We start from the raw sequence: 17310 nt of genomic DNA on the forward strand, positions 1-17310 counted from the left end.
GCCCATCTCTCTCTCGGCGCCCCCCACACCCCAGTCGTTGGAAGAAAGCTGGGATGACTCTGGACTGGCCTTAGTGTGTGCATCCAGGGGCATGGCTGTTGCTTCCCCTGCCGTCAGCACACGTCCTCACTGGCTTGCCGGCTTGGCTTGGTTGTGGTCTTGATGTGGCTGGTCAGGACCTGGAGGAGAACGACTCTCAGGGCCCGGGGTGCAGGCGGGGGTCGGGACCTCTGCTCTGCGCTTCTGTGTCCTCGTCACAGTCCTTAGCAAAGCCACCCGGCGTGGTTTCTGTAGCCTCTTCCATTCACAGTGGTGTCAGGCTAGTTTAGAGGAAATTTTAATGTCTCCCCTCCCTCCTTATGCTTAACATTTCCTTTCAGAACCTGAGCTGGCTGGAAGAGAAAGAAAAGGAAGTGGTCAGCGCCTTGCGCTACTTTAAGACCATCGTGGACAAAATGGCCATCGACAAGAAGGTGCTGGAGATGCTCCCGGGCTCGGCCAGCAAGGTGCTGGAGGCCATCCTGCCGCTGGTGCAGACAGACCCGAGGGTCCAGCAGAGGTGAGTGCTGCCTGGGGCCGCCCCTGTGGGGCCCGGTACCCCGAGGCAGATCCCCACCCCCAGCTGAAGCCACTGTGGGACCTGCAGCACTGCACATTTCCCTGTGCCTCCCGCCTGTCCCCAGAGCCTTTCTGCCCCGCCAGGGAGCCCTCAGCTGCAGATGGTCGGGACAGAAGGCCGCCATCCCGAGTCCCTCTGACCTCCCACCCGCACCCACGGGGATTCCAGCGGGGAAGCGACAGCATCACATAAACCAGCTCTGTCCCGAGGGTGGCTGTGCCCTGACAGGGTCCGCCTGCTGTGATTCCACAGCCAGGGAGGCAGCACAGGGCCCTGGGTCTGATTCTCAGCACCACTAAAGAAACAGCAGACAAACCGGCTGCTTCCTTGGGAGCCTCCAAACTGGGTTTTAGTCTGATTCACCCCAAGGAGTGTGCAGGGCTTGACCTGCTCCAATGATGAACGGCTGGGAGGGAGGCTGGGGCACTGCCTGAGAGATGTCCTCAGAGTCTCTGCAGGCTGTGAGTGGAAAAACTTCTTAACTGTTACAGTGGGGTGTCTGTATATTTGGGAGATGAAAAGTTTTATAACAGATTAGAAAACAAAGCTCTGTATTGGATATTAGGAGAAAGGCTAGTGGGAAGGTTTGTTTATTAAAAGGGAGCGTGCAACCATGCATGATAGTGCACACCTGCAATCCTGGCAGCTCGGGAGGCTAAGGCAAGAGGATCATAGGTTTGAAGCCAGCCTGGGCAATTTAAGAAACCCTGTCTCAGAGCTGGGGATTTAGCTCAGTGGTTTTGCCGCCTGCTGCGTAAGCACAAGAACCCGAGTTCGATCGCTGGAACCAAAAAAAAAAAAGAAACCCTGTCTCAATAAAAAAAGGCTGGAGGTGTAGCTCAGTGATAGAGCACCTCTGGCTTCAGTCCTCAGTACCATCCCCAAAAGAAGGAAGCATGGATAATATTTCCTAAAAGAAATATTGGCCAGCATATATGTGTGGTTCTATTTCTAGATTCTCTGTTTTATTCCAATGATCTATGTGTCTTTCCTTACACCAACACTGCCTTGATTACTGTAGCTTTAGAAGAAGTCTTAAAATTGGGTGCTAAACGTCTTCCAAGACTGTTTTTGTTTTTGTTTTTGGCTTTTCTGGGTCCTTTGTACTCCTACATAACTTTTAAATTTCAATATCCAGTTCTTCATTTATAGCAAGTATACACAGACCTGAATTTTTATATATACCTTGTGTTTTCTAATCCTGCTAAATACAAGTACAAATTCTAGGGGCTCCTAGAGATTTCTTAGTATTTTCTCTGTAGATGATCATTTCATCTACATATAAAGATTTTGCTTCTTCCGTGCCAATCCTATCCTAGTTGTGTCATTTTATTGCCAGACTATTTTGGTTTAGACCTGTGTTTCAAAGTCTAATGGACAGATGAAGAGTAGGCATATATGCCCTTGTTCCCCACTTTAGGGAGAAAGCATTGTATCGTCTTCATTCATAGAAGGAGTTTTGTTGGAAGTATGGAGTACATGTCTTTGATCTGTTGAGAAGGTTCTGTTCTACTTCTAGTCTCCTGATAGCTTTTACCATGAACAGCTGTAGAATTTAGTCCAATACACTTTCTCCAACTAGTGACAGGATCATATGGCTTTCTCCTTTCCTCTGTTAAAATGATGACTTTTGGGGGTGGATCTTCCAATGCTGAACCAACACTGCCATCCCTATAATAAAACCACTTTCTACATCCTGCCAGATCTGACTTCTAAGAGTTTGTTTTGTTAAACAAATTTCTATCCATATTCATACTTTTTTCTTCCATTATCTTTATCCAGTTTTAGGATTAGCACAATGTTGATTTCCTAAAATGAGGGGAGAAGTGTTCCTTCTTTTTTCTGCTTTAAATGTTTGATATAATTTATCAGTTTAAATATTTAGGAGCCTGCTGTTGTCATATAGGTAGGTTTTCAAGCTAGGAATATACTTTCTTTAATAGGTGCTATTCAAATTTTATATTTCTTCCAGAGTTAGTTTCATTAATTTGTCTTCTAAGTTACTTCTTAGAAATTGTCAAATTTATTTCAAAAAAGATTTTTGTAATATGCTTTCTATATCCTTTTAAATTCTGTAAAATCTGTGGCAATGGCTCCTAGATCTTAATATTGTTATTTAAAAAATGTATAACTGACACTGTATAACAGGAAGAAAAGCTCTAAAAGAGCAGGGTAATTGGGAGAGGTAGGGGAAGGGGAAAAAAAAGGGAAAGGAAAAAATATGAGAAGAGGAAAAGAATGGAAACAAGGTCTTTGCAAATAGGGAAGGGAGGCAAGGGAAGGGGAAAAAAAATAAGAACCAAGAGACTCATGTAATGGTACAAGATCCCAATGATGAATGCAACTGTATTTTATACCTAAAATGTGCCAATAAAGTTAATGGGGAAGAAAAAAAAAAGAAATATTGGCCAGGCGTGGTGGTGCACACCTGTAATCCCAGCACTCGGGAGGCTGAGGCAGGAAGATCACTGAGAGTTCAAAACCAGCCTTAACTACATAGCGAAACCCTGTCTGAGAAAGAGAGAAAAGAAAGAGAGAGAGACGGACAGACAGACAGACGGACAGGGAAAGGAAGGCCGGGCGTGGTAGCACATGCCTATAATCCCAGAACTCAGGAGGCTGAGGCAGGAGAATTGCCATGAGTTTGAGGCCAGCCTGGGCTCCATAGTGAGTTCAAGGCCAGCCGGAACTAGTGGATTCTGTCTCCAAAAAGGGGAGGCGGGGGGTAGGAGATTGATTAATACACAAATACACACTGGCCACCGGAAACTGCTTCTGTGCTGTGTGCCGCCTCACAGGGATTTATTTTCAGATTTATCTGACGTTCTCTGCAAATCTTCTCTTGGCTTCAGCTCAGCGCTGTCGTCCTGCTACAGCCGCGTGTACCAGAGCCTCGCCAACCTCATCCGGTGGTCCGACCAGGTGATGCTGGAGGGGGTGAGCTCAGAGGACAAGGAGGTGGTGACCACCGTGAAGGGCGTCATCAAGGCCGTGCTGGACGGCGTGAAGGTAGGTGGGGGTGAGGCGCGGTGTGCCTGTCCTCCAGGGCTGCTGTCCGCTCTGTCCCGTAGCGACCTCCTCCTCCCAGGACTGCTGCTCGGCCCTGCAGGCCTCGGGGCGCTGGTCAGAGAGCCGAGAGGCTGCGGGCAGGTGGCCTGTGCGCGCCGTTAAGTCTGCATGAGGCTGGCGCTGCGGCTGAGGCTCGGCACGCTCATCAGCCAGACAGAATACAGGGGAGTTTTGTGGTTGGTTTTTGTTTCTGAGACAGAGTCTTAAGGTTGAGCCCCTCCTGCCTCAGCCTCCCACCGTGCTGGGATGACAGGTGCACGCCACCAGGCCCAGCCTGGAGATGGTTCTGGGGTTGACGGTTAGCAAACTCCCAGTCTGTCAGCTGCTGTTACTCGTGCTCTAGGGACTTAGGGTGTTCTTGGTAGGAAAGCACGGGTGGGATGATAAGCATTCACCTGTACTTACTTGATGTCCGCGCCATGTACCGAGTTACTTATTGCTCAGGAGTGAAGCCGCCTCCTGGAGAAGGTTAGGCCTCAGCTACAGTGACAGGCTGAGGTCCAGGGGACCCTCCCTGAGGGAGGAGGAGGGACACTTCAGGCAGCGGGGCGGTGCCTTCCGGACTCCCTGGTGCGCAGCATGGCCGGAAGGACTGAGCCGCGCACATGGACAGTGCTCCGTGGCTGCCTGCTATTCATGCTGGGCTGCTCACTGCGTGCTTTCCAGGCTCAGCCGGGCCAGGATTGGGTCCTCTTCCTCTCCAGCCCCTCCCACCTGAAGCTGTAGTGAGGGCCGAAGAGATTCCTTCCCCCTCAACCAGGTGGAAGCCGGCCCTGGGCGCCAGGCCTCGGGAGTGCTAGGTGCAGGTGAGGCCCCAAAGGGCTCACACCGCAGGGGCAGGGCAGTGCTGGGCACGAAGGAGAGGCTGCCAGGGACCCGAGGTCGTGAGGGAGGTGCCCGCTTCCCGCGACCACGGCATCCCCCAACGTCTGAGCATAGCCCGGGGCTGTGGCCCCGGACCTTACAGCGCCCTCTGGAGTAGGAGCGAGGTCACTTGTCAGCCTGTTGGGTCCTCACAGCAGTTCCTTGGGGTCACAAGGCAGGGCAGGGTGCGACGTGACCCAGTCACACTTCCTCTGCAGAGCCTGGCCCGCCGCCCTTGCTGTTCCTGCCGGGCCTCTGGAAATGCTGCTGTCAAGGTAACTCTCAGGTGACATTGTTCAGGTTTCCTTCTGCCGAACTGACTCTGGTGCAATGCTCAAAACAAGCCCAGACAGCTGGAGAGAGACAGACCAAGTCTCCACTCCAGCTGTGCGCTACTCCCAGGTCAATTCTTCGTGGAATCATTATAGCACCGTGGTGTCAGGTGAAAGACGCATCTGAAAGAAAAATGTCTCTAATTTTTCAAAGTGACCTGGATAAAAGAGAGAGCTGTGGAGATTGAGCTTACCATTGTCTGAGCGCAAACAACTTTTCCACAATTGTTTTAAAAATATTTAAAATAGAACAAGGATTCTCAAGGTGAGGAGCTCTGTGAGTTCAGTTTTTATGTGTCCAAGGAGCACGTCTGTGTGGCAGAGTCGGGTCAGGGCTGAGCAAAGCTGGCCCAGGCCCACACCCTCGGGGATTCAGGGCCTCGGACAGGATCCCGGCTGCGGGGTGGGAAGCTGCAGAGGGTGGCCCTGGGACCGGGGTGCACAGATGTCCAGGGAGAGGCAGGCCAGGGCTGGAGGACAGAGCCTCTAACGGAGTCAGTCAGGACAAGGACAGTGCGGGTGGGACAGCACTGCATGCGCACCCGCGTCCCCTAGGCGTGACCTCCTTATGGGTGCTTTTTGCACACTCCCCACACTAATACTCACGACACCCCAGGTGGGCGTGCATGCCCCTTTCCCAGGTGTGGAAACCGAGCTTCCAGCTGAGCAGCAGTTCATGGGAGGCTATGATGCGCTGCACTCTGCCGGGCCTTGGGTGACACAGCCCCAGGGCTCTGCTCGCCGTCCACAGGGCCGGGGACACCTGCCGGGCCATCCTGGACAGGACAGCTGCCTCGGCAGAGGAAGCCCTGGCCGCCCCTTCAGGCTCATCGCTTGTTAGGGGAATTGAGGGGTGGTAAAAATTGTCTAACCGTATTACTTTGTCCCTGAATGAATAACGTCGTTCAACATAGCAGCCCCTGCATGAATGCCTCTTGTTAGCTGTGTGACCCTGGCAGCGCCTCTCTGAGCTCCAGGGGACTTGCACTACTTGTTCTGCAGCTCTGAGGCAGACTGAGAGGGTAACGGCAGGGTGTGTGGGAAGTGTGGGTGCTGTCGCCATGGAAATGTTAGGTTCCAGACTAGCACCAGGCTATGTGACCGATTTCACAGGCTCCTGACCCTGCTGTGGGATTTCCTCACAGGGGTCATTCTGCACCCTCCTAGGCCCCTAGGGATGCCAAGCACAGGTAGGCGCCCGCCTTCCTGTCACAGTGATGAAGGCCTTGCCAGTGACCACAGGGAGCCATCGCGGACACCAGCAGCTCTGCCATTCAGCCATCTCACCCGGAGCTGGACTGCTGTGCCAGACTCGCCCGCACACCCAGAGAGCTTGCAGAGGAGGCTCTTCTCACATCAGGGTCAGGTCTGCCTACTAGAAAGCCCAAAATTATAGTGGCTTTTTAAAGATACAACTTGGGGCCCAGTGTAGCAGTGCACACCCTTAATCCTAACTACTTAGGAGGCTGAAACAGGAAGATCCCGAGTTTGAGGCCACCTGGGCAGCTTATCTAAATAAAACAAGAAAAATTATGCTGTGGTATAGCTCAGCACTTTCCAGGTTCATTGCCCAGTACCACCAAATGAACTTTTTCACTTTTGTGTGTATGAAGTCCAGAGAAGGCTGGGGATGTAGCTCAGCGGCGCCGTGGCTGCCTGACAAGCACAAGGTGCTGAGTTCCATCCCCGGTACAAAAAAACAAAAGAAATCTATGGGTTGGGGATTTAGCTCAGTGGTTCCACCGCCTACCTCGAAAGCGCAAGGTCCCGATTTCGATCCCCGGTAAAAAACAAAAAACAGAAATCCAGAGCCAGACAGCAGAAGGCTACTGCGACATTCTCACATAGTGATCAGGATGGTCTCACTTTCCTGCTATGCATAACATGTGAATCCCACCTCACGGAGCAGAATAGCTGCTTCACCTCGAGCCCTCATGACTACATCCCAGCTGGCAAGGAAGATGGGCATAGGAAGTTGTGCCTTTTCTCTAAGGAAGCTTTCTAGAGGGCTTCACAAAGCTTCCACTTCGTGTCATTGGCCAGAGCCCGGTCACGGGCCCAGCCGAGGCTGTTAGGAAGACGGGGACTGGGGGCGGCGAGCTGTCTGAACACCGACAGTCCAAGTAAGCCCTCTCCTGCCTTCCTTTTCAGCCGATTTTAAAATGCTTCATAGGAACAGTTCCACACATTTGTGAGAAAGGGAATGTTGAGTAGAAATAGAACACAGAGCACGAACAAGAGTCGCGGCCCCACCAGTTTTCTCCACTGGGACAGTGGCCGGCTAGCACACTCCCAGCGTGGCATCTTGTCCTCCGGCTGTAGCCTGGTGCCTGCCTCGCAGCGGGAAGCAGTGCGGGCTGCTGGGCCTCAGGCGGTCTGCTGTGTACTCTTCTTTTTTATTATTTTGAGCTAACTCTCCTTGCCCCAAGGCTCTGGATAGCTGCTGTCCTCGCTCGCCCGTCAGCCCCTCCAGGGTCTCAAGGGGCAGGAAGACTCGCTGGCCAGCGTTGTCGAAGCGGCCCCTTCCGCCGAGCTGCAGCTGTCAAAGCTCTGCGTATTGCACAGCGTCCCGAGGCCAGCACCTGGGCCCCGCAGCCCGCACTGTGAAGGAGGGACTCAGAGGCCCCGGATGTGCTTCCGCCCGGCGCAGTCCGGACGGTTGATGCTGCCCGGCCTGGGCTGGCGTCTTTCCCGGGACCTCGCATGTCCTCACTCGCTTCCTCACGCTGGGGGCTGGAAGGCTGCTGCAGGTTCATCTTGTACCCATGGGGTTTGGGGGGCTGAGAAGAGGGACGATTTGATAATGGCTTTCTTGAGATATAATTCCCGTGCCACACAAATAACCCATTTAAAATGTGCAGCTGAATGCTTCTTAGCATATTCAAAGAGCTGTTCAGCCATCACCACAATCAGTTGTAAGACTCGATGGTCTCAGAATAAATAGCATCACCAGCCACCTCCAATATGATTATTAAAAACTGGTTAGAGGGGCTGGGGATTTAGCTCAGTGGTTTCGACGCCTGCTGCACAAGCGCAAGGACCCAAGTTCGATCCCCGGTACCAAAAAAAAAAACTGGTTAGAAGCCAAGCGTGGTGGCGCTCGCCTGTGAGCCCAGCACTCAGTAGGATGAGGCAGGAGGATCACTGTGAGTTCCAGGACAGCCTCGGCTACATAGGGAGATCTACAAAATAATGATAATGATAATTATAAATAAAAATTGGTTAGAGATTTGTAGTATACAATATAATCAGTAATTTTAAAAGCACCATCCTTATCCTTCCGGTTATCCTGTGGAATGTGAGGCCCTGTGATATTTAAAATTCTTGCATGTGTGGCCACGCAGTGAGGTTTGGAGCCAGTGCTGTGCCGCTGCTTTTTAAGCGCAGTCCTGCTTGAAGAAGGAGAGGGGGTGGGGGAGAAGAAAGGGACAAGGAACGGTTTGTATGGAGCAGAAGGTTTTCCTGTCAGAGTTGCAGGGGATTCACTTGTGTGAGTAAAGCACTGTACTCAGTTCCATACCCGCAGGTTTCTGGGGCTTGTTAGGGTTTCATTTTTTCAGTACTGCGTCCCGTAGGGGTCCCCTCCCTCCCTCCCATGGCGCCTCCCCACATACTCCGAGCCGTGTGTGCAGCGCCCATCTGGGCTCCGCACTGCACCAGTGGCCCTGTGGCCTCATGCACGTGTGCCCGCCCCGCCAGCTCCACCGGGCGAGACTGGAGGGTGCAGTCCCTTGAAAGCCTTGTCGGGCCTTGTGTTTCACACATGGGACTCCTTGCCCAGCTGCAGCCCGAGCACTGAGGGCAGTGCTGCTCCCACTCAGCCCCCGCCTGTGGGTGGCGCTTGAGGGCACCTCAGCTGCCAGCACCACGAGGCTGGGAGTCAGTCGCCAGCCTGCCACCTCCGAGCCTTTCGTGGGGCCCTGGCCGGGCACCCTGCTGCTCCCGGATTGCACACTTCCTCTGTGTGTCCCTGCTTCCCGTTAGCACCCGGGATGTGAGCAGGAAGTGCCCTGGGCCGGCCTCCCGTGAGCTTGTAGGCTGCAGTGACAGCCAGCTCCCTGCTGGCCCGTGTCCCCTGCTTGGTGACCAACCCCATCCCAGGCATTGAAGAAATGGCTCTGGGACTTGCCTTGTCGTACCCCCAGGGACGGCAGCAAGACAGGCAGGTCCCATGCTGCTGGGTGAGGTGATGGAACAAAGGCTGCACGTGTGGAGGACCCTTCCCACACCTCCAAGGCTCTGGACGCTGGCGCTCAGTGAGCCGCTGCAGGTCTGGCTGCAGTCCCTGGCTGCCCACAGTCGAGGGCCGTCTCCTGCCTCCCGTACCTGTGGCTCGACGCTGCTTCAGAGCTGGCCCTCCCGCTCAGAAATGGTGCCCGCGGGAGGAGGCGCTGCCGGGCTCCCTGCGTGTGGTGCTTCGGCAAGTGGAAGCTGCCCGCCTTTGCCAGCCTCTCCCCAGCCTCGGCCCGCAGACTGGCAGAAGGGAGCATTGCCACCGTCCTGACATTGCCCTAGAATGTGGGGTACGCTCGGACATGTGTGCTGGTGCCCCGAGACTCCTTTGCCTTGCTCATCAGTCGAGGTCAGAGCTGACTTTCCAGAAAGGTGGCAGTGAGCACGGCTGCTCATGAACTTGCTGTGCTCGGCAGGGCAGATGTGCAGCCTCGCTGCCCTCGCTCTCACCGGCCTTTGACCCTCTGAGGCTGCGGGGCTTTGGGACCAGCTGTCCCACCCTCCCTGCCCTGGATGCCCACAGCGGTCCCTTGTGGGGTTCCATGCAGACTGACCTCCTCCACACCTGCTAGCTGTGCTAGCAAGGGTGTTGACAGGGCTCATCGTACCCTAGCTGCTGTCCCTCCTGGCCTCGCACACATCGGGGCATCCTGCTGCGCCCTGTGAGTCTTCTCTGGGCATCATCCACTGCCCAAAATCACTCTCACCCCGACCTGTGATTCTCCAGCTTTGATGCTAAAAACATAAATTTTGTTTGGAAGTTTGTCTTTTTATTGCTATATGTTTGTTTTGTCATTTTGGGAGGTTTTTTTTGGAAGGGGATTTTGTTGTTGTTCTGTTGAGACAAGCTCTTCCTATGTAGTTCAGGCTGGCCTCAAACTCATGGTGATCCTCCTGCCTCAGCCTCCCGAGTGCTGGGATTACAGGCGTGCTGGGCTGGTATATGTTTATGATACATAATAATTACATTCATCTTATTGCATCTTAGTCATTTTTATTTCTCCTTCTCTCCTGGCCCTCTCCTCTCCCTCTTTCCCTGAATCCCCTTCCCATCTCCACAAGGATACCTCCCTATTTCCTATCGTCCTGCTTTTATTTTGCCCTTTAAATTATTTATGTTTTGGGGTTTTTTTTGTTTGTTTGGGTTTTTTTTGGTACCAGGGATTGAACTTGGGACCCTGCACTTGCAAGGCAGGTGACAGAACCACTGAGCTAAATCCCTGGCCCTTGGGTTTCTTACATAAGAGAAACCGTATGATATTTACCCTTCTGTGTCTGATTTCTTTCACTGAGCACTATGGTCTCAAAGTGAATCGGTTTTCCTACAAATGACTCAAATTTATCCTTTCTGGCTGAGCAGTGCTCTGTGATGTGTAATCGCTGCCTTTGCTCTGTCCACCCATCTGTTGATGGGCAGGTGAGCCATTTCCAGGATTCAGCCAGTGTGAGTTGTGCTGCTGTGAACATGCTGTGGGTGTTTATGAATAGCTGTATATGGTGACTTTGACTCTTGGGAAGATAGCAAATGTAACTTCTTCTATTTGTAGTTTTTTGAGAACCCTGTACACTGGTTGTACTGGTTTACACTCCCACTGTCAAAGTAGAAGAGATCCTTTTCTGCCGCAGCCTTGGCAGCATTTGTTTTTTGTGGGGGGTGGTTGGTACCGGGGGTCGAACTTTGGTCCTTGCACTTTCAAAGCAGGTGGTGGAACCACTGAGCTAAATCCCCGGCCCATCATTTGTTGTTTTTTGAGTTCTTCGTTCCAGTTTTAGTATATATGCTGCCGAAGCGAGCACTGTTTTTTGAGTTCTTGATGATGGCCATTCTTTCTGGGGAAAGATGGCATTTCAGTGTTGTTCTGATTTGCCTCTCTCTGATGGCCATGGATACTGAATGTTTTCTCATGTACTTGTTGGCCATTTATACTTCTTTTGAGAAGCGTATTTCCGTTGCCCAGTTTTTGATTGGGTCTGGAAGTTTCTATTTTATTAGTGTCAAAGCTGAAAAATCTTTTAGGATTATGACTGTTGGTGTTTAACATTAATGGATTATTTTATTTTATTTTATTTATTTTGTGGTACTGGAATTGGAACCCAGAGCCTTCTCACTGAGCTGCATCCCATCCCATTTGAAATTGCTTTCTTTTTTTAAATTTTGAGACAAGGTCTTGTTAAATTGCTCAGGCTGGGCTTGAATTTGAGCTCCTCCTGCCTCAGCCTCTCAGAGGGCTGGGACTACAGGGCTGCACCACCACCAGCTGTGAAGGTCTTCTTTGATATTACTTTTGGTGTGTCCATCTTTTTTTCCAGTTTTTGTTTTTGAAAGAATCTTTGCTCTGAGAAAGGTGTCAGCTCTGCCTTACTTGGGCCTGCACTGCAGATTTGTGGGTGGTGTTGGTTTCCAGCAGCTCGCAGTCCCGGAGGCTGCTGGGAGATTCGCTGTGTCGCCCACGTGCACCCATCGCTGCTCCCTGTGACATCAGAAACTGCATGCGAGGTCCTGCCCCGTGCCCCTCCAGACACTGCCCCTCTGCTCACGGCCCAGGGCTCCCCCGCACCCCCAGCTGCTCGGAAGACCCAGCTGAGGCAGAGCTGCAGAGACAGGAAGTGCGCTAGTAGTTGCCAGGGCGGGGGTGGGAGGAGTAGGTGTGGGTGCAGAATTTCTTGTGGGGTGACGAAAAGTCCTAAAAACTGGTTGTTGCTGTTTGCACAGCAGACAGATGCAGACCACTGAGTTACATCCTTTACAAAGTAGATGACTTCCATGGGCCGTGAATTTCAGCTCTGTGCCTTAAAAGGAGAAGGTAGACACAAGAGCGCTCACGTGCTAAGGGCCATTCCTCTCCAGTTCCTTCTGGGACAGAACCGAGTACCCCTAAGACAGGGACTCAAAGGGCCGAGGGATCCGCAGGTCTTGCAGCTGTGGAAACAGCTCTGTCAGGGAAGGCGCTGTAAAGGAGCCCTGGAGCCCCGTCGTCCACCACCTTTTCCCTACGACTGACAGTGCCTTTGTGTCCCCTCCTTCTCGCCGCCTTGTGATGCTCCTAAGCCATCTCCCAGCAGCTAGCAGGATATTACTTCCTGTCACTGACAAAGTCCCCAGCCTGCTCACCAGCTCCCTTGGGAGCCCAGGAGCCAGTTGGGCATCAGAGGCACTGCGCACCTCACACCCTGGGGTTAGAGAACTAGAAACGCAGCGCCCCTCGCTGACTGTGAAGGCGTCTGCTGGGAGTGTAGTGTGCGCTCACCTCAGTCATTTCGAGACTGGGGGACTTGCCCTTTCTCTCCCAAGAGGAAGTGCCTTGATGGGCTTGAAGCTTCTTGACATGCCGCAAAGGTATTTTTGGAGATCAGGGGACATTTTGGGAAGTTGTGCAGATTACGTAAGGCAAATAACCCTTGCGTGTGGGCTGTGTGGGAAACGTATAGGCACAAATGTGGGGCTGGGCCTGGAGACAGACGGACACTGGCCTCCTGGGGACAGTTCAGGGCATCACTGCCTCTCTCTCTCTCTCTCTCTCTCTCTCTCTCTCTCTCTCTCGGGTACAGGAGCTGGTCAGGCTGACCATCGAGAAGCAGGGGCGGCCCTCTCCAACGAGCCCAGTGAAGCCCAGCTCCCCAGCCGGCAAGCCCGATGGGTAAGTGACCAGGTCCTCGAGGCACAGCAGGCAGAGGCTGGGGGTGCACAAGAGAGCCAGGTTCCCGTCTCAGTTAGAAGTCGGGGTGAGTCCCGCTGCTCTGCAGTGTGGCTCTGACACCGGTGAGGTGCCCCTCGCCTGCCCCTCGAGTGCAGCGTCCATGGGACCATGTCTGAGCGCGGCATCTCAGCGTGTCCCAGAAGAGAGGGCGTCACCTGTCACCAGGCACCTGGCAGCCAGGTGGCCGTTCCTGACAGCCCTGCCTGGTTAGAACAGCCAAGGCCTCCAGTTCTGGGGCCTTGACTCGAGGGCCCCTTGGGTCTTTAACATCAGCTTCTAAGGAGGACAGGCCGGCAGGCGACAGCTTTCCTGCCTCGTCACCTGACGGGAGCCTGGCGGGGCACTGGCCCAGAGTCCGTCCTTGGATGGGGACCCTGAGGCTAGAGTGGGGGACCCAGCCAAGCCTTAGTGTGTGCCCCTCACCCGCTCGGGACTCCTGTGACCCCACATGCTTTTCGTCTCTCCAGCCAGCCCGAGCTCCCCCTGACTGACCGAGAAATGGAGATTCTGAACAAGTCGACAGGGGTGTCACCGCCGGCCGAGCTGCTCACAGACGCTGCAGATGAAGAGCTTGCACCCCCCAAGCCCCCTCTCCCTGGCATCCGGGTGGTGGATAACAGGTGACTGTCCTCCTCTGCTGTGACACAGTTTGGGGCTACCAATGGGAAGAGTGGGGAGCTCAGTCTTCACTTCTTGAACACTCGGAGGTTCATCCCTGCTCGAGAGGGCGTCTGAGGTCTGAGTGCTGCCCCAGGGCCCTTGCACACATTCTTAGCGCTCCTTAGCAGCTTTCCTTTCAGCCTCCACCAAGTGAATGGGAAAGGATCGCTCTGGGTTTGTTCCTCTGGTGTTACAGATTTCCCTTGGGCAGGAAGGGGCAGTTGTAATTGAGATGTAGAACTCGGGTGTGGGGAGTCTGGTAAGGAAGGAACCCCCCCATGTCCTCTACCCTAACACTGTTCTAAAGAGCTCTTGTTTGCGTCATCTGGTTTGCCTGGATGTTTTGCTCTCTTCCAGCCCGCCAGCACTGCCACCCAAGAAAAGACAGTCGGCTCCATCCCCTACCCGCGTGGCTGTGGTGGCCCCCATGAGTCGCGCCACCAGCGGCTCCAGCTTGCCCGTCGGAATTAACCGGCAGGTAACGCAGCCCCAGCCATGGAGGGGTGCAGGGCGCAGCCGGCTGGGGCAGGGCTTGCAGGCGGTCACCGGCCTGCCTCTCCAGGTGGGGTGGACGTCCCTGTGGGAGCACACACCCTGCACACGCCCCCACTGCTGCTCTGTCCCTGTGGCATTTGATGCCACCGCCAGCAGTGGCCTCTGAGGTGGCGGTGTCTCCTCTGAAGCCGCTGAGCTCATTTCCTTTCTCCTCCTGAGGACTTCGATGTGGACTGTTACACACAGCGGCGACTGTCGGGAGGCAGCCACTCGTATGGCGGGGAATCGCCCCGCCTGTCCCCCTGCAGCAGCATGGGCAAGCTCAGCAAGTCTGACGAGCAGCTCTCCTCGCTGGACAGGGACAGCGGGCAGTGCTCCCGGAACACAAGCTGTGAAACACTAGGTGAGCGTGGCTGCTTCTTGGGGCCGCTAACTCTAGGCTTGAGTCCTGCCGACCTCAGGCCGTGGCGGGGCGATGTTGCTGATCATTTACACACTGGCCACCTTGCCTGCAGGTGAGCTAACGTCCGCCTTTCACAGGGGCCGAAGGTGTCCACAAAATTACCACGTGAGACACCCAAAGGCACCCGGGGTAGCTGTGCTCCAGAGCTCTGTCCCCGCCTGGTGTGGCCTCTGCCGTCGGTGCTTAGAGTGTTCAGTGAAGGTGTGAGCTCCCAGAAGGCCGAGCAGCTGTGGTTGGGGCAAGCTTGGCCAGGGCCTGGGGACACTGAGCTCTCTGTGTCCCATGACCTCCTCAGCTTCACTTCTGAAGCCTAGAGATTGCTCAGCCTAGTTGGGGGGGCAGTGGGTGGGGCACTCGGAAGGTTCATTGGCGGGGACCAGAGGGAGTGTGGGACGTCCCCTCGGGGGGCCGACCCGCAGCTCTTAAGCGTCACTGGTAGTGTAGGAGTAAGTGGGGGAGTCCAAGACCATTTGCATAGCATTTTCTCAGGTGAGTTTTTAAAAAGGAGCCCTAGAGGGAAGAAGAAACCTCCAAGAAGTACATCAAAATGTAAACAGAGGTGGCCCGGGGATTTAGCTCTGGCTCCGGCGCTGCGCAAGGTCCCAAGTTCAATCCCCAGTACCAAAAAATAAAAAAAGACACAAAATGTAAACAGAGGTGATAGGTTCTGGGACTGCCCTGACTTTTATTTCCATGATTGTTTGCCATGTTTCCTGCAGTGGTCACGGAGGTAAGGAATTTAAAGATAGAGAAGGGACAGGGGGAGTGGCTGGGTTGTAGAGAACTTAGCTGGCACGGCCACTGTTAATATGGATGGAGAGAGGGAGAGGGAGGAGAAACCGCGAGACAGGAAAGCAGGTGCTTGGGACGACGGCTGGAGACCGCACAGAGCAGAGGGCTGCGTCCGCCGTGTCCCGGGACCTCTCGGCTCACAGGCTCACTGTGCGTTGTGATTGCAGATCACTACGACCCCGACTATGAATTCCTGCAGCAAGACCTCTCCAATGCCGACCAGATACCTCAGCAGGTGGCCTGCAACCTTAGCCCGCTGCCAGAGGCCTTGGGGGAGTCTGGGTCTCCGTTTCTCAGCCATCCTTTCCAGCTGCCACTTGGCAGCTGTCCACAGCCCGAGGGGCCCTCAGCTGCGGGGCTGCACACAGACACCCCACCCGCCCTGCCAGAGAAGAAGCGCAGGAGCGCAGCCTCGCAGACCACGGACAGCTCCGGCTGCAGGGCATCCTATGAGCGGCACCCCTCGCAGTATGACAACATCTCCGAGGACGATCTGCACAACTGCACGCCGGCCCCGTCCATTCCCTACTCGCCCTTCGCTGCTCTCCTGTCCTTCCATCAAGGAGGCTCCTCGGCGCCCGTGGAGTTTGTGGGTGATTTCACCGCTCCCGAATCAGCGAGTGATCCCGAGAAGCCGCCTCCTCTGCCGGAGAAGAAGAACAAACACAGTAAGCTGGTGGAGCCCTCGGCAGGAAGTGCACTTGCTTCCCGACCGGGGCGACATGCTGTGCCTAAGCCAGACCAGAGCTTCACACATGGCTCTGCTGGAAGCCCAGGTCGCCGGCCGTTCCTGGTGGTTGCTGCTCCTGGTGGTCGTTCCCTACAGCCTGATAAGCTGGCCTCCCCTTAGGTCTCTATAAAATCCCAGGCCCGATCCCCGCAGGCCCCAAGTGCTTCTCTTTAGATGGCAGTAAGCTGAGCCTCTGCCCTGAACACATGGTGACACGGGAACAAGTGTCCTGGTGCACAGGGCAGCATTACACAGCATTGATGTAGAGGGAGGTGGCATAAGCAGAACCTGCCTGGGGCCCACAGGGTGGTTTTCCAAGGCCCCTGTTTGGAGACATGCTGGGTCCATGCCAGATGCGTGCTGTCCTCAGGCTGCACAGGGACCAGTGACAGGGCAAGGCACTCACAGAATGCCTGGGAGCTGAGGTTTTAGTAGATGACATTACCAGGTCCAGGGCTAGATCAGAAGCCTGAATATGTTTAGTTGGGTATTTCCACCAAGCAGGGTTTAGGGAATTCCGTTTCCCCTGGCTCCCCCAACTGCTCCCATCGCAGGCACCGCAGGTCCTGTGCCCTTGCCCTCTCCCCCTCCCCAGCCCTTTCACTTCTGGCTTCTCCTGGCAGAGCAGCTGTCCCCATCCTGACGCGTGTGGCCACATCGGCCCCCGCCACCAGGGCACAGCTCTGTACGGGGCGGGAGTGAGCTCCATAGACCAGAGGTCTCCAGGGAGGGCAGGGCTGGGGCAGGAGTGGCTCCTCGGGGCACCACGTCCCGGGCTCCTCGCTGGGTGTGGCCTGGCTGGTACAGTGGCCTCATTCAGGTGGTCCCCAGCTGGAAGGAGAGCTGGCCCCGCGGCCTGGTGATGTCCCACCCCTCTGTCATGCACTCCAGAACCCGGCATCCGGCACTGGCAGGGCAGGCACAGGCACAGTGCTGGGAACTGAGTGGGTCCTTCTGGGCCTCGCCCCCTGCCCCAGCGAGCATTTAAGGGGCCCAGAAGAAGCTCACTGCCTCTGTGCCGTCTCCCTCAGCCCTGGCTCTGCCCTTCCTGGATTTGCCTGACTTCTGGTTTCCAGTGAAGGCCGATTCTGGCTATCTGAAGAGTTTTCCCACTGCAGTCAGCTGTGCCACTCTCTTGGCATCTAAATCTCAGCTCATGAGGTGGCCTGTGGGTAAAGCAGCTCGGTGGGTGGCTGAGCCGTCCCTGCCCTGCCAAGAGTTGACTTAGATCTTTTGCTTCTCAACCCCAGGGACCTTGGCCCCCCAGCTCCAGTGGGACCTTGGCCCCTCTGTACAGGTTCCTAGACAGATACCCAGGGCCACGGTGTCTTCCCCCAACAGTGGCCCCTGCATGT

General features: G+C 54.7%; 1 protein-coding gene across 21 annotated transcripts in view; it reads left to right on the forward strand.

The window, feature by feature from the left end:
• The window catches only part of Rapgef1 (Rap guanine nucleotide exchange factor 1), a 98290-nt gene that overhangs the window by 54385 nt on the left and 26595 nt on the right, over nt 1-17310 (forward strand). For all 21 annotated transcript variants that reach the window (XM_004849067.4, XM_021261843.2, XM_087183015.1 and 18 more), the window contains 7 exons: nt 381-559; nt 3472-3628; nt 12667-12755; nt 13283-13435; nt 13833-13953; nt 14190-14373; nt 15393-15893. In XM_004849067.4, the coding sequence (XP_004849124.1) occupies nt 381-559; nt 3472-3628; nt 12667-12755; nt 13283-13435; nt 13833-13953; nt 14190-14373; nt 15393-15893 (1384 nt within the window). The remainder of the gene's footprint in view (nt 1-380; nt 560-3471; nt 3629-12666; nt 12756-13282; nt 13436-13832; nt 13954-14189; nt 14374-15392; nt 15894-17310) is intronic.

This window comes from Heterocephalus glaber, unplaced genomic scaffold, assembly GCF_053883595.1.
Source record: "Heterocephalus glaber isolate CG9 unplaced genomic scaffold, H.glaber_assembly_v1.0 deba00001479, whole genome shotgun sequence".
Lineage (NCBI taxonomy): Eukaryota > Metazoa > Chordata > Mammalia > Rodentia > Bathyergidae > Heterocephalus > Heterocephalus glaber.